This window comes from Pan troglodytes, chromosome 19 (assembly GCF_028858775.2).
Source record: "Pan troglodytes isolate AG18354 chromosome 19, NHGRI_mPanTro3-v2.0_pri, whole genome shotgun sequence".
In the NCBI taxonomy this organism is placed as follows: Eukaryota; Metazoa; Chordata; class Mammalia; order Primates; family Hominidae; genus Pan; species Pan troglodytes.
The window spans coordinates 29,364,598-29,387,885 of record NC_072417.2 but is presented as its reverse complement, the minus strand read 5'-3'; the positions used below and the strand labels follow the sequence as shown (position 1 = coordinate 29,387,885).

Genomic DNA, 23,288 nt, shown 5'->3' with positions numbered 1-23,288 from the left:
GAGGTCCCTAGACCCCCTACTTCTCTGCCTCGTCCCTCACTGGCCCTTTAAGAAATCCCCCCGCCCACAACAACAAAACGTGTTTGACGATCGTGACTGTTGTCCCCTCTGGTTTTCTCTATTTCTGATGCTGATGGCTGGTCCGGGGAAGAAGCTGGGAAACAAGTCCAGAAAGGGCGTTGGGGGAGGATCTTCTAGAAGTTTAAGGTCAAAGACTCAGACTTCCCGCCCTGTTTGAAGTGCTTAATTGTGTGGTTGAAGGCTGGTGTTGTGCGGTTGGGCAGTCCTGCTGTAGAGTGAGTGACCCCTAGACTGGGGAGCAGCCCCCACTGCTGGAACTGGCTCTAGTCCTTTGGAGTCACCGCCTTCCCCCAGTTACCCTGGGAAAAAGCCACTGGCTGACAGCTTTGCTCAGCGACTGTCCTCCCCACCCTCAGCTTGCTATGGCATCGTTCAGGTGCCAACGGGACCCTGGTTCTGCCGGAAATGTGAATCTCAGGAGCGAGCAGCCAGGGTGGTGAGTTCCAGACTGCCCCTCTCCACTCCCCTGCCCCTCCCACACACCTGAGCGTCTCAGGTTGAGCTAGGGGACTCTGAGGCCGAGGCTAGGGTGGGATTTAGCTCTGTCACACAGACTTCCTGTTTCCTGCACACCTACCTCCAACCTCATCTCTGCCTCACGCTCATCCCTCTCTCTGCCCCACCTCAGGCATGGGGCTTTGGTTTTTGTCTGTTTGAACTTTTTTATTATGGGAAGTTTCCTACTCATATGAAAGTAAAGGGAAAACTATAATGAATCTCATGTCCCCTTCCTCATTTTCAACAGTTACCAACTCACGGCCAATCCTGTTTCCACTGTAGCCCCATCCATCCACCCTAGAGCTTAGCATTTCAGCCTGGGACCCCTTGAACGTGTTCAGGGAGGGTCCAGCTCAGCAGATCCCCCAACCCCTGTGCACTCTTGCATTGGCAGAGGTGTGAGCTGTGCCCACACAAAGACGGGGCATTGAAGAGGACTGATAATGGAGGTGAGGCGGGCTCATCTGCTGAGGTCAGCAGGGCCCCCTGAGCAGGGTCTGGGAAGGCAGGAATGGACTGAGTTGGGGTGGAGGCCGGGTTTCCTTTCCCTGGCTGGCGCTGGAATCTGATGGGAAGGCTGTGGAGGAGGGAACAGTCTGCAGTGTGGGGTCATAAGGGGTGGAGTCTCCGGCTTGCCATCTGCAGCTGAGGCTACCCCCACACTGCCCCAGGCTGGGCACACGTGGTGTGTGCCCTCTACATCCCCGAGGTGCAATTTGCCAACGTGCTCACCATGGAGCCCATCGTGCTGCAGTACGTGCCTCATGATCGCTTCAACAAGGTCAGCGGCCCCCCGCCGTGTCCCCTACCAGTTCCCTCCCATCTATGGGTTCCTCCAACGCTCTCTTCATCCGGTGTAATTTGATTCTGTCCAACGAGCACTGAAAGGGAACTTGGGAGGTGGGTAGGTACCTACCAGTGAACCACCCTTCTGTTGACAGACACACTCATGCTCTGGCACTCAGGTGAAATAGTAGGCTCCCCTGCAGTAGTTCTGCCAGAGGGTAGACCTTCGCAGTTACTTCATTCATTCATTCGCTGGACACATTTTATTAAGTGCCTACTATGTGCCAGACCTGGTGCAAGGTAGCTGGCACACGCTGTTCGGTGCTGATCAAGACAGGTGTGCTGCCCGCTCAATGGAACGCAAGTTCTTGCATGCGAAGACTATAAATATCAGTAAAAAGGCACAGTAAATGCAATTTGTGATAAATGCTGTGAAGAAAATAAGACACTAAAATAAAGACCTGGTGGGGGCTTACTTTAGACCATATGGTAAAGGAAGGAGACATTTAGGCTGAGACCTGGGGCGTGAGAAGGAGCCAGCTTCCAGGAGGGTAAGGGCCCCCAGGTTCCAGGCAGAAGAAAGCCTGGGCAGAGGCACAGAGGTGGGCATAAGCTCCCTAGTGAGCAAGACAGACAAAGGCCTTGGCCTTTCAGAGCTAACCATCCAAGGACTGTGCTACCCAGCATAGTAGCCGTCGGCCACACGTGGCTACATAAATTAATCAAAATTAAAAGCAGGCTGGGTGTGGTGGCTCACACCTGTAATCCCAGACTTTGGGAGGCTGAGGGGGGTGGATCACCTAAGGTCAGGAGTTTGAGACCAGCCTCGTCAACATGATGAGACCCCATCTCTAGAAAAATACAAAAATTAGCTGGGCATGGTGGCGGGCACCTGCAGTCCCAGCTACTCAGGAGGTTGAGGCAGGAGAATCCCTGGAACCCAGGAGGCGGAGGAGGTTGCAGTGAGCCGAGATCGTGCCACTGCACTCCAACCTGGGCGACAGAGGGAGACTCTGTCTCAAATAAATAAATAAAAATAAACAACAATTAAATACAGTTTAGAATCTAGTTCCTCAGTCACGCTAGCCATAGTTCAAGTGCTTATAGCCCATGTGACTGGTGGCATTTGTCTTGGACGGCGCAGACCATAGAGCGTTTTCATCACTGCAGACAGTTCTGTGGGATAGCACTGATCTAAGACTGTAGAGAGCAAATGGAATGGAGGGGGTGGCCTAAGGACCATCAGTAGAACAGGGGCTCCCTGGAGGAGGGGACGATTGCCCTGTGTCCTGCAGACCTGTTACATCTGCGAGGAGCAGGGCCGGGAGAGCAAGGCGGCCTCGGGAGCCTGCATGACCTGTAACCGCCATGGATGTCGACAAGCTTTCCACGTCACCTGGTGAGACCCCTGTCCCACCTCCCCACCCCCCCGGGTTTGCCCTGGATGGCCACTGATCAGGCTCATCCTAGCTGCTGTCCCTTTGATGGTGGTGGCAATGCTTTGGATGGTCTTGGCTTCGCCTCAGCAGGGGGCCAGGAGGGTGAGAGGAAGGTGGCTCATCTGATCTGTGGCCTCAGCCGTCTCAGGCTGCCCTCTCTGGTTAGTGCCCAAATGGCAGGCTTGCTGTGTGAGGAAGAAGTGCTGGAGGTGGACAACGTCAAGTACTGCGGCTACTGCAAATACCACTTCAGCAAGATGGTGAGTCCCGGCGACCAGCGCATGAGCGGGTCAGTCAGCTGTGGTAAGATGGTTAGAGGGCATGGGCTCTGGGCCAGGCCAGTGCCTGGTGCTAGGAGGACAGAGAGGGAAAAAACCCAGTCCCTGCCCAAGAGGAGCTCTTCATTCGATGAGGAATAAAGTACAGCTTCAGGTGTGTGGATCAGAGCTAGACCAAGCAGTCTGTCCCAAAAGACAAAGCTTAGACCCTGCCTGTCAGAGTCTAGGAGGCTTCAAGGAAGAGGTAGCATTTAAGCTGAGTGGAGGTGGAAATCAAAGTAAGAGCCAACATTTGTGTGGGAGGCAGCATTTACTATGCCTCCGCCTTAGGACAAAGTTCCTGCCATGTGTTATTTTGTGTGGTCCCCCCACCAACCCTAAGAACTAGGTGTGCTATATTTTCCCCATTTTACAGATGAGTAAACTAAGGCTCACTGAGGTCATATAACTTATCTTGCAGCTGGTAGATGGGATTTAGAACGGGCAGCCTAATTTGAAAACTCCTCAGGAGCCTGCCAAACAGAGAAACGAGTCCCAGGCAGAGGGACTAGCGTGGACAAAGTCCTGAGAGGAGGAAGGGCATGGGTGAGCAGCGGGAGAATGGGGTGTTTGGTGGGGAAGAGGCAGGAGATGAAGTGAGAAAGCAGAGCCCGAGCTGGGCTTGCCTCTGCCCCAGGCTTCAGGGGTCCAGGGGGAGGCTGGAAAGGGTGCTACTCTGTGTCTGTGTTTGTGGAGAGACGTGTGTCCCAGAAGCTGTGAGGTATTCTGGAGCAGTTGGCTGCAGCTTGGATCTACCCCCGAGCCACAGGCTTGTCAGGCCTGTAAGCGGGAGAGTAACATGATCAGATTTGTTTTTTAGGAAGATTACCCTGGCAGCCGCTGTGAGGCTAGATCAGAAGGGCTGAGGCTGGTGGCCGGGAGACAGCTGCAAGAAGGGGGATGGAGGGGTGAGGCTGGATGCTAGAACCATTTCTAGGGAGACTTGCCTAATCGTGGGAGTGGCTGAGAAGTAGGAGTTGGGGGTGACATTTAGGATCTAGGCTCTAGACACTGGGTAAATGGAGCTTGAATACCTGGGGGTGCCATGAACAAGGGGTACAGCTGGCTTCTGTAGGGGGAACACATGTCCTGATTTGCCCCAGACAGTCCCAGTTTATACCTGTTGCCCTGGTGTAATTATTAGTTCCCCTGTTTCATTTTTGAAAGTGTCCAGGTTTGGATCATAAGTTACATGGTCACCTTGGTTTCAGGGTTTGATGATAACTTAGGACAAGGTAGCGAGCTTGGTTTGGTTTGCAGGAGGCACCATGTGGAGACATTTAGATTTGGTGGATGTCAGACTCCTGGGCAGGGTGTAGTGGCAGCTCCAGGCTTATAAGGCTGGGGCTGTAATCCCAGGTTGTCCACAAGGATGGATCAGGTGGGCCACGAAAGAGGGGGCCTTGCAGGGTATGGGGCTCTGCAGGTAGGAGCTGTGTCCAACACTGGGGAGCTGCCCACTGGTCAGATAAGGCCTGAAATTAGCCCTTGGGTTTGGCAGTTGGGAGGTAGCTGGTGACCTTAGAGGGAGCAGCTATAACCCCGGGGAGGGTGGAGCCATAACCCCGGGGAGGGTGGAGCCATCAGGCTGGGTCTGTAGTGAAGGGGATGGGGGAGGCAGGCCCTGGCTGGGAGGAGACGCAGCATGTGGGTTGTTTGGGTTGTGTTGATGTTTAACTTCCCCCCTTTCTTCAAGTTAAGGGCAGCATATCCTTTGGGACAGGAGCAACCACTGTGTTTGGTGGAGGGGAGGGGCCAGGAAAAAGGAGAAGGGGGTGATAGCTGAGCCAAGTGTCTGGAGGGAGGATTGGATATGGAGTGCAGGGGAGCACTGGCTCCCCACGAGGGTCCCCTGCACGCCCTCTGCTCCAGAGAAGGAGGTAGAAACGGGCCGTGGCTCAGTCAGCCAAGAGGGCACCATGGAGAGAATGAAAGACCCGGGCCCCAGTCTCACCTCCACCTGGGCCTTGCTGGGGCCCAGACGCATCCTTGCCTCTTCTGGGCCTCAGTGGTTGACTCTGCACATTGGACGAGCCAGCTGGAACACTCTAGGATTTTCAGGCTGGGGAACACCCTTCTGCTGAGCAGAGCATCATAGAGGACATGAGGTCCTCTTAGTGACAGACGGGGCACATGGGGCTGACCCCCAGGATCAGGATCCTCTAACCTTCTGGAAGCGTTCCCTAAGCCCGTGAGAAGAGGGTTTGCAATTTCTCTCAAATCTCTCCCGCAGAAGACATCCCGGCACAGCAGCGGGGGAGGCGGAGGAGGCACTGGAGGAGGAGGCGGCAGCATGGGGGGAGGTGGCAGTGGTTTCATCTCTGGGAGGAGAAGCCGGTCAGCCTCACCATCCACGCAGCAGGAGAAGCACCCCACCCACCACGAGAGGGGCCAGAAGAAGGTAGAAGTCCTCCGCCACCTGCCATCACTCCCACACAGGGACTTGGAGACTCACAAACATGGCTCAAAAAGCCATCATGAGGTGCCCTTAAGGTCTTGGCCCTGCCTTCTTCCTTCCTCTGAGGCCACTGAGGGCAGGAGGGGGCTGAAGTGAAACGGTGGGGGGGTGAGGCGGGAGCTTGGCTTCCCTGTGGCTGTGTTAGTGGTTCCTCTGGGTCCTCCCCATGACATCACAGTGTCCCCCAAGCCCCAGACACATGGCTCTGCACGTTGCACACGTCTCCGCAGTCCAGCCATGTGCCGCCTAGTGTGTAAGTGCTCATGCCTGCATTCCCTCGCGCCACATAGCACAGCGTGCCCAGCTCCTGTCCCTCTGTGCAGCTGTGTCCCAGGTGGACACCCTTGCAGGTGTTGTGTTCACGCGCGTGGTGCTCTATAGCACTGGCATGATAATGGGACAGGCTATTTTTAGCAGGCGGGGCCGGGGGAAGGGCTGTTGGCTCTCATAGGAACTTGCCTGAATCACTCCTGCCCAGCCCATTATCCAGCCCTCCTCAGGGAGAGATGGTGCCCACAAAACCCCATCCCTGAGGGGGTGTCAGCTCCCCATACCCACATGTCATGTTTGTCCTCGCCCAGACAGCCCCCCAGCACAATATCTAGTCACCTCTCCCTCTCCAGAGTCGAAAGGACAAAGAACGCCTTAAGCAGAAGCACAAGAAGCGGCCTGAGTCGCCCCCCAGCATCCTCACCCCGCCCGTGGTCCCCACTGCTGACAAGGTACTGCTGCCCACCTTCAGGAGGGATGGTGTGTGGGTCTGGGGTGGCAGAGGGAGGGAGGCGGGGACGAGAGGTTGGTGAGTCAGGGACCTGGGCACCCTCCCCACAGCTTCAAGTTAATGCCACTCCCCTCCTACCCCATACCCTCTACTCCTTCTTCCAGCCTAGAAGGGGCCACCAATCACCGACCAACCATGGGATTGGGAGTTTGGGGTGCTGGCTGCCAGATACTCCCATCTGCCTCTGTCCAGAGGGCCTCAGCCCTGGGCTCTTGTCTGCAGAGAGTGGGGGACGGCACTCAGGCCTGCTCTCCAAGTTCTAGGGCCCCTGTCCCCAGAGATCGGTAGAGGACATCCCCTACGCCCCATCAGGAGGACACCCAAAGCTTGTCACCCAACCCAAATCCCACTCCGTGCAGGTTGGAGGGGCTGAAAGTTCTGACCAAGGTGGCATGGGGGGCAGGCCCCTGGACAGTATCCCGAAACTCCCACTCATCCCACCATTCCCAGCAGGGCATGGTATGTCAGGCCTGTCTCCAGAAATGGGCAACATCTGGATGAGCGATAGGCAGGCCCTACCCTAGGCCAGGGAATTGCTAATCCAAGCTGGAACAGCCCTCCCTGCTCCCTACAACCTGCCCTCCCCATGGGAGGAGAACCTGGTAGGGTGGGGGGAGATGGAGAAACTGCTCCCTCCTGTCACCATTATTGCCCATTCACCTTCACCCCATCTCAGACGGTTGGCAGAGTTCTGGGCACCTTAGCAGGAGGTTCAGGTATCAGGTTTCCAGGGTGATGTTGCTGTGGCAACTGCCCCAGTAAACCTCTCCCCTGCTTCCCAGGGCTCACCTGGAGACCTTGTCATTCATGCCCTCTGACCTTTCCAGGGGCCTGCAGGCAGGTGGCAAGAAATGGCCAGGGGTCTGGGAGTTTTTCCAGTAACTGGATGTCCCTTGGACATGCCAGAGAACTCTGCCCATCCTCCTCCACTCGCCCCAGCACTTCGGCTACCCTTCCCCCCAGCCCCTCTCTTCCCTTGCTCTCACAGCCACATCTGGCTCCCTTCAGAACTCCAGCTGTTGAAAAGAACAAAGAGGAAGACAGAGACCAGGACTCCGCCCGGGAGGGGCAGTGCAGGGTGGCTCTCGTTTCCGGTCCAGCCTGCATTCAGCATTTATCTGTTCAGCACGATTAACTGAATACCTGGTCGCTACTAGGAGGAAAAGGGCCTTCCCTGGCAGCAGCCTGAAGCACGAACGAACTCACGGCATGCCAGGCTGTGTTCTAGAACCAGGAGATGGAAGGGCATATGGAGATTAGTCCATTTAATACTCAAAATAATCCAATTAGGTTGGAAATTTATAAACCCCATTTAATATATGAAGATGATGGGGCACAGGGAGGTTAAGTAATTTGCCTAAAAGCACACAGCTAGTAAAGTGGTAGACCTGAGATTCCAATGCAGTCTGGCTTGAAGGCTTGTGCTCTTCACCTGCCCACAGCACTGTCTCTGCAGCTGCTGCCACTGGACGTCTCATCATTTATTGACCCTATACCATGTATCTGGCATCATGCTGCTTCCAACTCACCACATATGCATAGTGCTCCCTGTAAAGATACTGACACTCATCAACGTTGAGACTTTGCACAGTATAACATGGCAGTGAGGCCAGGCGTGGTGGCTCATGCCTGTAGTCCCAGCACTTTGGGAGTCCGAGGCAGGTGGATCACCTGAGGTCAGGGGTTTGAGATCAGCCTGGCCAACATGGTGAAACCCTGCCTCTATTAAAAATACACAAAATTAGCCGGGTGTGGTGGCTGGTGCCTGTAATCCCAGCTACTTGGGAGGCTGAGGCAGGAGAATCACTTGAACCTGGGAGGTGACTGAAGGTTGCAGTGAGCCGAGATCGCACCATTGCACTCCAGCCTGTGCAACAAGAGTGAAACTCCATCTCAAAAATAAATTAAGAAAAAACAAAAACATGGCGGTGAAGGGCAGAGCCCACCAGGCTCATACCTTGCTCTGCCCGACTTAGAGCCCACGCTCCTTCAACCACCACCCTGCCGCGCTCTTTGGTTTCTGGTGCCTCAGATAGGACAGAACATTTCAGTGCAGAGTGGCAGCTGTTGACATGTGGTCATGTGTGCACAGTTCTCTGGAAATAAGGGGACAGAATGTCTTGTTCCACCTGAGGTATTTAGGGAGGCTTCAGGGAAGAGGGACTTCCAAGCTGGATTTTAAAGGATGAGAAATTTCCCAGGAAGAGTAAGGATAGGCTGTCCTGGCAAACGCTTAGTGTGTGCAATCTCAGGTTGTCTAGGAAGAGCATGAGGTGGTCAGAGAATGGGTGGAAAGCCAGGGGGCCGAAGTTTGGGGTAGTAGCTGGAGGGCTCCAGGATGGCACCAGAGAAGCCCATTCTCCTGTGGGTCCTCTTCTCTGCCTCGCCACTTCCAGCATAGGTCCAGCCTTCTTAGACGCCCTAAGTATTCAGTGAATGAATGGACCAATGAGTAAATCTCTTCAGACTCTGGGACTGTTTTCATCTCCCTCTTGGCTTCCATCTTCCCTGCCTAAGGTGAAAGACAGACACCTTCTTGGGTTCAGTGAATTCCCCTCTGCCTTACACCCAGGAGTGCCACAGCTGCCTCCCCATATCCCTGGTCTAGGAGCTCCTGGCCACTCCCTGCCCGGAAGTCCTTCATGAAACTAGCTGTGGGCTCTCCCAGTTGAGCTAGGTCCTGTGCCCTCCTGCTTCACTCCCACATCAGGATCAGCACAGGCCCAGGCACCTGGTGTTGAACCTTCCTCTCTCCTCTCCTTCAGGTCTCCTCCTCGGCTTCCTCTTCCTCCCACCACGAGGCCAGCACGCAGGAGACCTCTGAGAGCAGCAGGGACTCAAAGGGGAAAAAGTCTTCCAGCCATAGCCTGAGTCATAAAGGGAAGAAACTGAGCAGTGGGAAAGGTGTGAGCAGTTTTACCTCCGCCTCCTCCTCTTCCTCCTCCTCTTCCTCCTCCTCTGGGGGGCCCTTCCAGCCTGCAGGTGAGTGTGGGCATCCGGGAGGAAGCTGGGAGCAGGGACAGCCTTTTGTCCTGAGCTTTTCTGGCAAGGGACTTTGCATATTGGTTTTGCATCTCATTTACTTCTCCATTGGTTCAGGATAAAGATGGGGAATCCCCTCCTCTCCAAACCTGCCCCCAAACCCTTCCTTCTTGAACCAGAACTCTCCTCTCCCCTTCAGGGGCCACCCCACCAACCTCATAACAGTATTCCTTATCCCCTACATTTGTGCTGCAAGGTACAATTTTTCAAGAACCCCCATTAACATTTTCTCCTATAATCGCTACAGTCATCTGGTGAGGCCAGTAGGGTGCGAGTTACTCTCCCCCATTTTATTACAGGTGGGAAAGCTGGAGGGGTCGGGGGTACTCATCCCAGGACACAGACAGTGGCAGAGCTGAGACAGGAAACCAGGCATCCCCATTCGTGGACCAGAGCTCTCTCCCGCCAGTACACGCGGGAGTGGGAGGGAGTGCGGGGATCTGGGGTCCAGCTGTAACTGTTTCCCCTCTGTGCACAGTCTCGTCCCTGCAGAGCTCCCCTGACTTCTCTGCATTCCCCAAGCTGGAGCAGCCAGAGGAGGACAAGTACTCCAAGCCCACAGCCCCCGCCCCTTCAGCCCCTCCTTCTCCCTCAGCTCCCGAGCCCCCCAAGGCTGACCTTTTTGAGCAGAAGGTGGTCTTCTCTGGCTTTGGGCCCATCATGCGCTTCTCCACCACCACCTCCAGCTCAGGCCGGGCCCGGGCGCCCTCCCCTGGGGACTATAAGTCTCCCCACGTCACGGGGTCTGGGGCCTCGGCAGGCACCCACAAACGGATGCCCGCACTGAGTGCCACCCCTGTGCCTGCTGATGAGACCCCTGAGACAGGCCTGAAGGAGAAGAAGCACAAAGCCAGCAAGAGGAGCCGCCATGGGCCAGGCCGTCCCAAGGGCAGCCGGAACAAGGAGGGCACTGGGGGCCCAGCTGCCCCATCCTTGCCCAGTGCCCAGCTGGCTGGCTTTACCGCCACTGCTGCCTCACCCTTCTCTGGAGGTTCCCTGGTCAGCTCCGGCCTGGGAGGTCTGTCCTCCCGAACCTTTGGGCCTTCTGGGAGCTTGCCCAGCTTGAGCCTGGAGTCCCCCTTACTAGGGGCAGGTTAGTGACCCCTGGGGACAGAGGGCATTTCAGGGCCCAGCCAGTCTAGTGAGGAACAGAGCTTACACATGCACTTAGAAGGAAATGGGATGGATACTGCTCCAAAAGATAGAGCACGGAGGAGACAGTCACCTTCAGGACATCCCCCTCTGCATGCGTGGAGTAGAAAGGATTGGGGACAGATTGTCAGAAGGTTTTACCAAGTTTTGGGAGGGAGATTAGAAAAGCTAGGAATTCCGTAGCCCTCGGCAGGGCAGTTTAACAAGCAGGCGCAGCAAGCAGATGTCACCCAGGCAGGAAGTGACATCTTTGCAGCAAGAGGGTTAGACTGGGGCATGTAGCCAGATCCCGGGGAGCACTCGAGCTGGGGAGGGGCTGTCAGCCACCTGGCTGAGCAGGAGTCTGGGGTGGAGAGTAACCACGTGCTTCCCTCTGTCCTTGTGCCTGCAGGCATCTACACCAGTAATAAGGACCCCATCTCCCACAGTGGCGGGATGCTGCGGGCTGTCTGCAGCACCCCTCTCTCCTCCAGCCTCCTGGGGCCCCCAGGGACCTCGGCCCTGCCCCGCCTCAGCCGCTCCCCGTTCACCAGCACCCTCCCCTCCTCTTCTGCTTCTATCTCCACCACTCAGGTGAGACCTGACTCCTGGGCTCCTCCTTCCCTGGGCAGGTTGGGGACAGACTGACAGAGGACCCCAGCCTTCCATGGGAATTGGAGCAACTGGGCTGAGTTGCCATCAGGCCACCCTCCGGGCTCTGGACCCCTCTGCTCCCCAGCACACCCGGCCCCCTGCACCCCGGTACACACAGTTGTGCTCTAGATCCAAGAATAACCGCCAGGGGATTCTACCTCCCTCCCTTAGGTGTTTTCTCTGGCTGGCTCTACCTTTAGCCTCCCTTCTACCCACATCTTTGGAACCCCCATGGGTGCCGTTAATCCCCTCCTCGCCCAAGCTGAGAGCAGCCACACAGGTATGTGAATATCTGATCCCCTCTCCCCTTTCTTCCCAAAGGTCGGACACCCATCACCTGCATGTGACCCCAGAAAGAATGGGAGAGCTTTCTGGCTGCCCCCTCCTTCTGGCCATTGCCCTCCCTGCAAAAACAAACAGGCCGGGTGTGGTGGCTCACGCCTGTAATCCCAGCACTTTGGGAGGCCGAGGCGGGTGGATCACCTGAGATCAGGAGTTTGAGACCAGCCTGGCCAACATGGTGAAACCCCGTCTCTACTAAAAATACAAAAAGTAGCTGGGCGTGGTGGTGGGCGCCTGTAATCCCAGTTACTCAGGAGGCTGAGGCAGGAGAATTGCTTGAACCCGGGAGGCGGAGGTTGCAGTGAGCCGAGATCGCGCCATTGCACTCCAGCCTGGGCGATAAGAGCAAAACTCCGTCTCAAAACAAACAAAATCCCAGCGTAGTGGCTCCCGCCTGTAATCCCAGCTACTCAGGAGACTAGCCTGGGCAACACAGGGAGAACCTGTCTCTTAAAAAAAAAAAAAATCCACACACAGCAAACCAGGGTACACTTTCAAGTTAGAACCCAGCGAGAAGGCAGGGCAGGGAAGTTACTGCTCCATCTCACAGAAGAAAAAGGCAGAGATGGAAGACTTGCTCAAGGCAGGAAATGGCAGACCTAAAGCTCAGATTCTGTTCTCCTGACTCCAAGCCCAGTGCTTTCACCGGTGTAGCGTGCTTCCCCTTGGCTTCGTAGTGTGTCTTGGGATCAGCGCTTACGGAGGTCTCAACCTCTCCGGGTATCTACGAGTTAAGGGGGCGGGTCACAAGCGCCCCGCCCTCTCCCTGGAGAGTCAGCCCAGCCCCAGAAAGCTAATTGGTGCAGGGAGACCACCTGTCAGGCTGGGAGGCGGGGCCTACAGCCAGGCTGCCGACTCAGGTAAGCCTTAAAGGGGACAAATATGATTCCACGTTTAAGAACGACAGAGTAGGGTGATATATTTGTTAAAACTCAGATCAGGATTCTGTGGCCCAAGGAAGAGTTTTAGTTTTGCCTCCTGATTAGGGATCTGATGAATGTAAAAAGTCATACAGAGCTAATTATGATAATAGCTGCAGTCATTAAGGGCTTGCTACATGCTAGCTAAACCCTTCAGGTAAACACTTCACATTTATTACCTTCTTTTAATCTTAATAACAGTCACTTCGGAGAGGCTGGTTAGGAGCCCAAGGTCACAAAAGTTGATGTCAGGTTTAAGTTCAATCCAGGTCTGTCTTGACCTCAAATTTCTATAACTCTGAAGATCCCAGGAAAGGAATTGGGCGGTGGATCTGAAAGAAGCCAGACAGTGGAGCCTTCAGCCCAGAGGAGGAAGAGAGCAGATGCCCGGGGTTTGCCTCCCAGGGGCAGGGTTTCCAAGCCAGGGCCCTCAGCGCTGGCCTTGAACTGCCAGTCTGGGGTTGGGGATTCCTGGGGAAAGGGATCTGTGGTGAGGTCCCAATCCCATATCCATCTCGGGGGCGGGGACCCTGAGGCAGCTACCACTCCTCCACGCTGATCCCAGCCTTCCCTTCTTCCAAGAGCCAGACCTGGAGGACTGCAGCTTCCGGTGTCGGGGGACCTCCCCTCAGGAGAGTCTGTCTTCCATGTGAGGGAAAGGGCAGCCTGGAGGAGGGGCTGGGGGCAGGAGGGACACCCGAGGGAGGAGGGACGGAGAGACCGGCGCGGGCTGGAACCCCTGGGGGATACGGGAGAAGGGCCAGAGGAGCCTGGAGTGGTCGGGTCGACTGAACCCAGGTTCCCTCTGGCCGCAGGTCCCCCATCAGCAGCCTCCCCGCACTCTTCGACCAGACAGCCTCTGCACCCTGTGGGGGCGGCCAGTTAGACCCGGCGGCCCCAGGGACGACTAACATGGAGCAGCTTCTGGAGAAGCAGGGCGACGGGGAGGCCGGCGTCAACAGTGAGGAGGGGTGGCGCCGGTCGGGACGCCTGCCCTAGGGCCCCAACAGTCACCTTTCTCCCCGAGGTCCCCAAGCTTCAAGGTTCCGCCCTTAGGCCCCGCCCCAGCCTTGACTCTCGGCCACCCCGGGCCTCACCTCCCATCCCTGCCAGGCCACACGACCCGCCCTGGTCCCTCAGCGCCCCACCTTTGGCCTTCGTGGCCTCCGGGCCCCGACCTTACCAAACCGCAACTTCCGCCCTTCTCTCCTGACCCGTGTGGCCTCGACCCCAGCCTCAGGCTCCGCCCCAGGTCTTCACACCTGTGGCTCCCCAAGTCCCGCCTCTCTTCTCAGAGCTCATCTGTGTCCCTCCTTAAGCTGGCGCCGCCTTTTTAAAGGCTGAGCACTGGCTCCCCTCCAGGCCCCGCCCCCGGTCCCCTGGCCCCGCCTCCGCCCCTCGCCCCTCCCTCAGGTTCCTCGCTCTCTCGGCAGTCGTGGAGATGCTGAAGGCGCTGCACGCGCTGCAGAAGGAGAACCAGCGGCTGCAAGAGCAGATCCTGAGCCTGACGGCCAAAAAGGAGCGGCTGCAGATTCTCAACGTGCAGCTCTCTGTGCCCTTCCCTGCCCTGCCTGCTGCCCTGCCTGCCGCCAACGGCCCTGTCCCTGGGCCCTATGGCCTGCCTCCCCAAGGTGAGGGGATCCCGCCCAGCCCGGGAGAGAGGCCCGTTGCCCTGAAGTCCGGACTGGCCCTGACTGCAGCCTGTGACATCCCTCCCACAGCCGGCAGCAGCGACTCCTTGAGCACCAGCAAGAGCCCTCCGGGAAAGAGCAGCCTCGGCCTGGACAACTCGCTGTCCACTTCTTCTGAGGTGGGCGCTATGAGGAGCGGGGCAGGAAGGAGGGGGAGACTCAAGGCTCTCCTGGTCCCATCTCTTCCCCGCAGCTATTGGAGGCTGGGCAATGAAGTGACTGACTGAGCAGTTGATTGATCCATTCAGTCCTCCCTTAATCAAGTAATATTTATGAGGTGCCCACTTAGTGCCAGCCATTGGCTAAGCAATCAGTGAGCAAAACCGGCACAGCGCTGCTTCTTAAGATAGGCTACCCCAAGCAAAGAAGGAGTAATCACAAACTGGGAGATATGTTAGGGTGGAGAGAAATTGAGGGCTGTGAGAGAGAGAACGGGGGAGGGCTGCTTCTGTGGATAGAAAGTGCTTAGGGAAGGCCTCTTTGAGAAGTATTTGTGAAGGGTTTATTATAGCGCCTCACACAAAATAATTCCTGTGTAATTGGTGGCGGTTGGAATAGCAGTTGCTGTTGTGTTGTGGTTATTACTGGAATCCAACAAACTGGGTTCTTGTTCTCTCTCTGCCATTTATTAACTGTGTGACTTGGGCAGTAATAATCATAATAATAACTAGCATTAATTGCACACTTGCCCTTTGTCATGCCCTATGCAAAAATTTTTTAAAGCATTCATTTAGTCTTCATAGTAAGCCTATGGAATAGGTACTACTGTTACCCCCCAGCTTACGAGTGAGTAAACTAAGACAGGTTGAACCCAAGCCATTGGATTGTGGACATAGGATTTGAACCTGAGCCTTTCACTTCAGCTGTAGTGCTTTTGCCTGCAGAGTTACTTAACCTGTGCAAGAATCAATGGCTTCACCCATAAAATGAGAATAGCAAGATAGCACAGGTCAAGCCCTCAGCCCAGGATCTGGTTCACCAGATGGTCACCACCATCATCATTGTCCATTATTAAATGAGGATGATGAGGGGCGCTGGGCTCCCAGGAAGGGGTCAGGAAACATGATTCGTGAAGACAATTTGGATTCTTAGCTCTCATCCCCGGACCTTGCTTCTTCCAGGGTGCCTGGGGGTGAAGTGGGGGTTGCTGTGCTCTGTGAGAATGCTGGTGGGTGCTGGGCCAGGGGCCAGAAAAGTCATGCTGGCCCTCTGACCCCTCCCTTCCCCCTCCCTCCCCAGGACCCACACTCAGGCTGCCCGAGCCGCAGCAGCTCGTCGCTGTCCTTCCACAGCACGCCCCCACCGCTGCCCCTCCTCCAGCAGAGCCCTGCCACTCTGCCCCTGGCCCTGCCTGGGGCCCCTGCCCCACTCCCGCCCCAGCCGCAGAACGGGTTGGGCCGGGCACCCGGGGCAGCGGGGCTGGGGGCCATGCCCATGGCTGAGGGGCTGTTGGGGGGGCTGGCAGGCAGTGGGGGCCTGCCCCTCAATGGGCTCCTTGGGGGGTTGAATGGGGCCGCTGCCCCCAACCCCGCAAGCTTGAGCCAGGCTGGCGGGGCCCCCACGCTGCAGCTGCCAGGCTGTCTCAACAGGTGAGGGAGAGCTCAGCCCTGGGAAGGGGAACAGGGTGGGGGGCTGGCTCTGGGAAGGGAGGGATTTTCCCCAAAACACCCACAATCCCTAAAAGGAAAAATGGCCTCTGGTCTCACAGGGTATATAATCCTAGTCACCTCTTGGCCTCTAAGGACTCCACGGACTGTTAGACATGTGTGTCCTCTGGACGGTAGCTCCCCAGGGACAAAAGAATTGTTGACTTCCTGTCCTGCACTCTAGGATTTCCTTCTGGGACAGTTCTTCTAAATCAGACCTGTATCCCTCTTGCTGCACCCTATGAGCACGGTGCTCTAAGATCGCACATCCCTGCCTTGCTTCCCCTGGGTCTGAGGGAGTCTAGGGGCTTGGGATTGGGAGCAGGAGTGTTTCCCTGGCCCTCCCCCATGGTCTGTGTGTTGTCCCCCCCCACCCCCCACCCCCACCTCAGCCTTACAGAGCAGCAGAGACATCTCCTTCAGCAGCAAGAGCAGCAGCTCCAGCAACTCCAGCAGCTCCTGGCCTCCCCGCAGCTGACCCCGGTAATGCCCCTCCCTTCCCTGCCTCAGGTGCCCCTTGGTCTGCCTGGAAGGGCACATCTCAGAGGATCAGGGCCAGCCAGGAGAGGGCAGGAGCAGGCAGAGTGAGGGGAAGCTCTAGGCTGGGCCTGTGGGACTGGGGCTGGGCCCTGTGGAGCATCCATGGCAGGTAAGGGGGATAAGATCATGCCCAGGGTCCCCTGGGCATTGAGAAAGGGCTGCTGTAATAGCCCCAGGTCGCATCCTGGTGAAAGACTCTGGAGGGCAGCAAGTCCTCAGTTATTGAGCATTTCAGTCCCAGCCCCAAAGGCATTCAGGGGAAACTCCAGGGTCTGAGTGGCTGTGCAGGTGACACCACCCTCAACCACAGCAGCTTCTTTGGGTCTGTCTCCTGTTGGGTCGGCTGAAATTACCTTTGGAGAAAAGGAGTTTTACTTTTTAAAAATGAGGGAAGCAGCCGGGCGTGGTGGCTCGTGTCTGTAATCCAAGCACGGGAGACTGAGGCAGGCAGATCGCTTGAGCTCAGGAGTTCGAGATCAGCCTGGGCAACTTGGTGAAACTGAATCTCTACAAAAAATTAGCTGGGCGTGGTGGTGCACGCCTGTAGTCCCAGCTACTCGGGAGCCTGAGGCAGGAGAATCGCTTGAACCGGGGAGGTGGAGGCTGCAGTGAGCTGAGATGGCGCCAATATACTCCCGCCCGGGTGACAGAATGAGACCCTGTCTCAAAAACAAAACAGGGAGTTGAAAAAATAAGAAAAATCAACATTTTCATATAAAGAAATATTAGACAGGAAACCAATTCACCTGGCTGCCTGTAGGGACCAGATGGGAGCAAGAGGAGTAAGTTCTTAAGGTAAACTTTGATATATTATTTTGGTTTCTGGGACATTAAGAATGCTTTGCCTATTCAAAGCAAAATAAATGAATCTTAAATGATAGAAGCAAACAAAACAAAAGAGAAAGGGAATTGAAAACTTTTTTTTTTTTTTTGAGACAGAGTTTCACTCTTGTTGCCCAGGCTGGAGTGCAATGGCATGATATTGGCTCACTGCAACCTCCGCCTCCCGGGTTCAAGGGATTCTCTTGCCTCAGCCTCCCAAGTAGCTGGGATTACAGGTGCATGCCACCATGCCCAGCTAATTTTTGTATCTTTAGTAGAGATGGGGTTTCACCATGTTGGCCAGGCTGGTCTCAAACTCCTGACCTCAAGTGATCCACCGGCCTCAGCCTCCCAAAGTGCTGGGATTATAGGCGTGAGCCACCGTGTCCGGCGAATTGAAAACTATTGACCTAGTCAGTAGTTTTGGCGAAACCCCGTCTCTACTAAAAATACAAAAATTAGCCGGATGTGGTGGCAGGCCCCTGTAATCCAGCTACCTGGGAGGCTGAGGCAGGAGAATCGCTTGAACCCAGGAGGTGGAGGTTGCAGTCAGCCAATATCGCACCACTGTACTCCAGCCTGGGTGACAGAGCAAGACTCCATCTCACAAAAAGAAAAGAAAAGAAAACTATTGACCTAGTTTAGTGTTTTTCAACTTGGGGGCGTCTGTGGTTGTCTTAGGAGCTGAGGGGTGATTCTGTGGGCAGGGCCAGAGATATTAAATACCCTGCTGTTGGCCAGCAGTGCTGCAGCTGGCAAATACCAATGGCGTGCAACCATTTTCTTGTCTAGATGGGGAGACCCAGGCTAAGTGGGAAATGCGAGACAGTACCTTGACTGTCTCACAGGCCTCTTGCCTCCTGATTCCAGCGTGATGGGGTGGGGCCTGGCCAGGCAGGGCAGGCAGCAGGGAAGAGACCCCTGGGACTGTTGGCCAACAAGCGGTCTGGCCCCCTTGCAGGAACACCAGACTGTTGTCTACCAGATGATCCAGCAGATCCAGCAGAAACGGGAGCTGCAGCGCCTGCAGATGGCTGGGGGCTCCCAGCTGCCCATGGCCAGCCTGCTGGCAGGAAGCTCCACCCCGCTGCTGTCTGCGGGTACCCCTGGCCTGCTGCCCACAGCGTCTGCTCCACCCCTGCTGCCTGCTGGAGCCCTAGTGGCTCCCTCGCTTGGCAACAACACAAGTCTCATGGCCGCAGCAGCTGCAGCTGCAGCAGTGGCAGCAGCAGGCGGACCTCCAGTCCTCACTGCCCAGACCAACCCCTTCCTCAGCCTGTCGGGAGCAGACGGCAGTGGCGGTGGCCCCAAAGGAGGGGTGAGTAAGGGGCCCGGGGCCTTCCTGCCTCCCCTCTGAGGGATGGGTAGAGATGGATTGTCAGAAGGCTTATCATCAGGTACCTCGGCAGGGGGAAGGAAGCAACCCCTAGGTCAGCAAAGTACCCTGCCTCAGACCCCAGGGCCTCTGCTTGCACATGGGTGCCCTCTTGCAGGGCCAAGAAAGATCCGATCTGAGCATGGGCTCAGAGGAAAAGGACCAATTAGAAAACAGCCTTCCTCCAGGAGGACCAATTAGAAAAAGCCATTTTGTTTCTCATCCGACCAATTAGAAAAAGATGACCCTCTGGGTAGGCCAATGTCAGAAAGGCCCTCTCTCCTTCTCCTGAGGGCACACGGCCTTAGCTTGCACATGCCCACGCAGCCCGGTGCTCTTCTGCAGGGTGGTTTCACACCCCTGCGCATCGGCCCTGGTGCGCACCCCTCAGAGCCCAGGCCAGAGGCTTCCATTGGCCCCGTTTCAGCACCCCACAGCAGCTTTCTTGGACTAGGAAGCTGTTCTTATCTGGGGGTTAGGACCTGACACTTTCCACACCCCTGGCCTCCCTCCCTCTCTTTCCAGACCGCTGACAAAGGAGCCTCAGCCAACCAGGAAAAAGGCTAAATCCACCCTTACCCCTCCTGACCCCCCAAGTGGAGGGAACAGATCCTGGTCTGAGGGGTCCTAGCCTGGAGCAGGCGCCTGCGCCCAGACCCTGGAGAGCCTTGACCCAGAGCCTGTGCTGAGGTCCAGGGAGTGTGGAGAGCTCCTGGTGTCGAGGACTGAGACTGAGAGGGGAGCCCCCTCCATCTGGCCCCCTTCCCTTTCCGCACTGTCCGCTTTGTGAGGCTCAGAGGAAGGACAGTCTGCAAGCCCGCCTAGGAGGTCCATCCCCAGCAAATATTTTGGAGGTCCCCCCAGAGAGCAGAGTGGGCCATGGCAGAAGTAGGGGGTTGGTTGGACCTGTCACATGAAATGGATCAGCACTTGAATGGGGAGAAGTGGAGGGAGAGGCCCTGGGCCTGTCCCTGCGGGGAAATCTTTTATGGGAGAAGGGCTGGACCCACTTTACCTGCAGTTTCTTCCCAGCTCGGGCAGATGGCAGAAGGGACCCCTTGGACTTTTTCTCGCCATCCCTCCCCCCAGCGCAGGGGCACAAGCTGAGCTTGTAAAAGCCCACAGATGTTGGGGGCTGGAGAAGGGGCAGGAGAGCATCACACTCAGCCCCAGCCTCCTCAACCTCTTGGGGCCCCGTGATGGGGAGGAGAGGGCAGGTGCGGGGAGGCTCCGGCCTTCCTTGGTGCCCCGCCCTTTGTTTGCACTATTGGACTTAGGAGTGCCGAGGGTGGGGAGATGGAGCTGCCCGACTCAGTGTGTGAGTGTGTGTGTGCGTGCATGTGTGTGTGTGTGTGTGTGTATGTGTCTGTCTGCCTGTCTCTCCTCCTGGACCCAGGGCAGCCAAGGGCAGGGATAGGCGCAGTGGTCAGATGAAGCAGCGCCAGAGAGGGGACCTCCCAGCTCTTATTTGCACCCTCCCCACCTGACCAACTTTGGTCCCTCTCTGGGGGCATGAATGGTTAACAAACACCAGAGCAGTACTCCAATATTGGAGAGTGGCTGGGGGCACAGGGCTTTGAATCAGGGTAGTATCCTGCCTTCCCTCCCCTGACCCCACATGGTCTCAGGGCCCCCTTAGGGCCCCCTACCCCACTGATAGCTTCCTCCTTCTCTGGCACAAGGGGAGCCCCAGGGCTTGGGGGAGGGCGTAAGGTGGGGGGAAATGCCACTGCTTTTAGCAAAAGCCTCCCTCCCAGAATTAGCCAGCTTGCCTCCTGCACCCCACCCCCACCAACCAGGGGAGCCACTAAGCTGACTAACAACTGTCCCCTCACCCACCAGCTATTTCCCCAGGGTAGAGTGGGCAATTCTCACCTTCAAAGAGTCCCCGCCTGCCCAGGCCTTTGGCACAGAGGCTGAGTGGACAGTCAGGAGAGAGGCGAGAGGCAAGGCGAAGCCTGTGTCCCTGTTTCAGTTGCACTGGGGTTGGAGCCCAGGGTAGGGGTTTCCAGCTTCCCCAGGCTCCGGCCTTGTCAGTCTCTTTGCATGTGTGGATTTTTCTGTGTGTGTTTCTGTTTGGGTTTTTGTTGTTGGGTTTTTTTTTTTTTTTTAATAAAGAAAAGAAGATGTGTATATTTTTGGCAATGACAGAAACGTAGTGCAGATATATTTTTGCCTGTGCTGCTCAACTGTTTTTTTTTTTCTGATACTGAAAATAATATTAATATTCCTGTTGATAAGACTTTGTAAGATGTTAGGGAGCTGATAATGGAGGGGGGTGGGAATCCTTCAAAGGCAATTTCTTAGGCACTTGCAAGGGCTTGGGGGAGGGGGAGGCAGTTGTGATGACCTCAGAAATACTCACTTTTTATTAATGCTAAATATGTTAGAAAGAAATGATAGCATTCAGCATTTTATTCTTCTTAATCTATTAAGCTGTGTAACTCCCTGCCCCAAACCACTGAAAAGAAAAGTAACCTTCAGGCCAGGCGCGGTGGCTCACGCCTGTAATCCCAACACTTTGGGAGGCTGAGGCGGGCGGATCACCTAAGGTCAGGAGTTCAAGACCAGCCTGGCCAACATGGTGAAACCCCGTCTCTATCAAAAATTAGCCGGGCATGGTGGCACGTGCCTGTAATCCCAGCTACTTGGGAGGCTGAGGCACGAGAATTGCTTGAACCCAGGAGGCTGAGGCTGCAGTGAGCCAAGATTGTGCCACTGCACTCCAGCCTGTGTGAGAGAGTGAGACTCTGTCTCAAAATAGAAAAAAAAAGAAAAGTAACCTTCAGAGATTCTTAGAAGAGTTGCTCATTCACACCCACGCCCTTGCCCAAGGCTGGCCCACTTAGAGCGAAACTTAACTTTTGTCTGGATGGGAAGAGAAGTAAGTCTACCCCCAAGGTTGCCATGTTGAAGAGTGAGAGGTCCAAGTGATTCTGTGCATTGAAACCAAGACACCCCACCCAGAACACTTCTTCCCTCCCTCAGCCCAAACCAAAGGCTGGGGTTCTCATCTCCAAGTGGCTGTTCTCCAACTTTCCCAAGCCGCTTGCATTCCCCAGACTGGGCTACTGTGGCGGTTAGGTTAGATTTGAAGACGGGGCCCAGGCTGGGTATGAACGGGTGCAGCCCTCTTCTCCTCTTCCCCCCCACATCTCTCATGAGAGAGGTAGTGGCATTTCCTTCTCAGGGAGCTTCAATGGGAAAGGTCTCGAAAGCTTCAGGAGGAGCAGAATACCAATGCAGGGGGATGGCTGTAACGATCTCACCGTCTCCTAACCTCAGTCCCTTTTTTGAGAGTGAATGGTGGAGGGTGGGAAGGGACCCAGATTTGTAGATCTCTTTGTCTGGGGGAGGGGAAGGATGTGGTTTGCAGAGCGGAAGCAGAGTTTGGAAACGCATGAGAGCAGAGCTTCGTGTGTTCCCACCCTCAGTGAGGAGGTGTGAGTGGGTGAGCATGTGGAGTTGGGTGTTCCCACCCTCAGTGAGGAGGTGTGAGTGGGGGTGCATATAGAGGCAGTGCCTGCTGTGGGGTCACAACTGGTGCATGCCAGCGCCAAAGGGACCTGTCTTTAGGGGTCATTTCAGCCAGCTCCTCCCATCACAGATGACAGCTCCAAGCCTAGAAGGGGCTCAGTGACAGGGCCAGGACAAGCCCTCAGGACTGTGGCCTCCTGGCCCTTGGTTCCCCTGCCCCACGGCATGGTCTCCACGTGGCTGGCTGGCTGGCTGTCCCTGTGTGTGTGTGACACACGGTGTGAGTGCAGGGCTGTGCCCGGGGTGGGAGGGTGTCTATGTGGCACTGACTGTCTTAGCTCAGAGCTGGTGGATCCTCTCCATGGACAATGACACTTTAAGGATTGTCTTGGTTTGTTTTTCCTATTTGTGGGGTATTTTCCCCCTCAGGCTCCTGGGTCTGCTGCTGCCTCAAGGTGTCCTGACCTTGAGGCTGATGAGGGGACCCCTGCCTGTTTCCCCCATACTGAGTTCTAGGGAGGTGCTCACCCCAGACTCTTAGGAAGGGTCTAGAGAAATGAGAGGAGCCCAGGCCAGGGGCCAGCTCTGAGAAAGGGTAACCTCCACGCTTCTCTCTCCCAAATTGGAAATGAAGACAGGTTTTCAAAGGCACAGGCTCCCCCTGCCAGCTTCTAGGATCTTCCTTGGTGTGCAATGGGCCAGTTAGGGGTAGGCAGCTTGCACCCAGTTCTCCTTTATCTCAACTTATTTTCCTGGGGAGAGGTGCCTAGAGGGATTGAGGTAACTTCAACTGGGAATTCCAAGGAAGGTGGGCAAGTAGCCTTGGCTCTCTCCCGCCATGTCCATCAGGATTGAGAGTGTGTCTAGCTCCCGACCACTTTGTCTTGACCTACTGAAAAGTTGGGAACTGAGGGGTGCCTTCATTCCCCTTTGTTCACTTTCTCCAGCTCAACTTGGGACTTGGGTGGTGGGACTGGAGACCTCACCCCTGCTCCCGTCCCGCCCCCTTTCTATCCCAACCTGTTTCCATGTAGCAGACCCTTCCTAGGGAGCAGGGAGGGGAAGCCACAGATTGCAAACCCAGGGGCTCCTTTTTCATTCTTTCTAAAACCTTGATATCCTCAGCCCAAAGGCGATGCCCCCCTGCCACCTCCAAGCCTGGAATTGTGCATAACCCGGATCTTGTATCTTTGTATAACGGATGTTATTTGTACGAAGGGCAGTTCGTAAACAGCACTTGTTCTTTTAATAAAAGAATGTTTTGCAAAAAAAAAAAAAAAAATCCGAA

The 23,288-nt window shown here is 55.8% G+C and overlaps 1 protein-coding gene and 1 long non-coding RNA gene across 5 annotated transcripts in view; one reads left to right on the top strand and one right to left on the bottom strand.

The window, feature by feature from the left end:
- The window catches only part of MLLT6 (MLLT6, PHD finger containing), a 24,528-nt gene extending 1,240 nt beyond the window's left edge, over positions 1-23,288 (top strand). Inside the window, exons 2-20 of one of the 4 annotated variants that reach the window (XM_016931884.4) lie at positions 438-517; positions 974-1,028; positions 1,251-1,360; positions 2,661-2,764; positions 2,971-3,064; positions 5,355-5,522; positions 6,203-6,301; positions 9,126-9,342; positions 9,881-10,495; positions 10,946-11,127; positions 11,359-11,467; positions 13,032-13,098; positions 13,265-13,410; positions 13,883-14,080; positions 14,171-14,259; positions 15,380-15,729; positions 16,179-16,269; positions 18,110-18,466; positions 19,049-23,288. In XM_016931884.4, coding sequence (XP_016787373.3) covers positions 438-517; positions 974-1,028; positions 1,251-1,360; positions 2,661-2,764; positions 2,971-3,064; positions 5,355-5,522; positions 6,203-6,301; positions 9,126-9,342; positions 9,881-10,495; positions 10,946-11,127; positions 11,359-11,467; positions 13,032-13,098; positions 13,265-13,410; positions 13,883-14,080; positions 14,171-14,259; positions 15,380-15,729; positions 16,179-16,269; positions 18,110-18,466; positions 19,049-19,090 — 3,173 coding nt within the window. In that variant the 3' untranslated portion in view covers positions 19,091-23,288. Of the gene's footprint in view, positions 1-437; positions 518-973; positions 1,029-1,250; positions 1,361-2,660; positions 2,765-2,970; positions 3,065-3,554; positions 3,668-5,354; positions 5,523-6,202; positions 6,302-9,125; positions 9,343-9,880; positions 10,496-10,945; positions 11,128-11,358; positions 11,468-13,031; positions 13,099-13,264; positions 13,411-13,882; positions 14,081-14,170; positions 14,260-15,379; positions 15,730-16,178; positions 16,270-18,109; positions 18,467-19,048 lie in introns of those variants that run through there. The other 3 variants (XM_016931887.4, XM_016931885.4, XM_016931886.4) reach the window with 3 other exon arrangements.
- Positions 7,652-9,227, bottom strand: LOC129137765 (uncharacterized). The gene is made up of 2 exons (XR_008540546.1): positions 9,092-9,227; positions 7,652-8,872 (listed from the first exon to the last, which is right to left on the bottom strand). It is a non-coding gene; the product is annotated as an uncharacterized LOC129137765 (long non-coding RNA).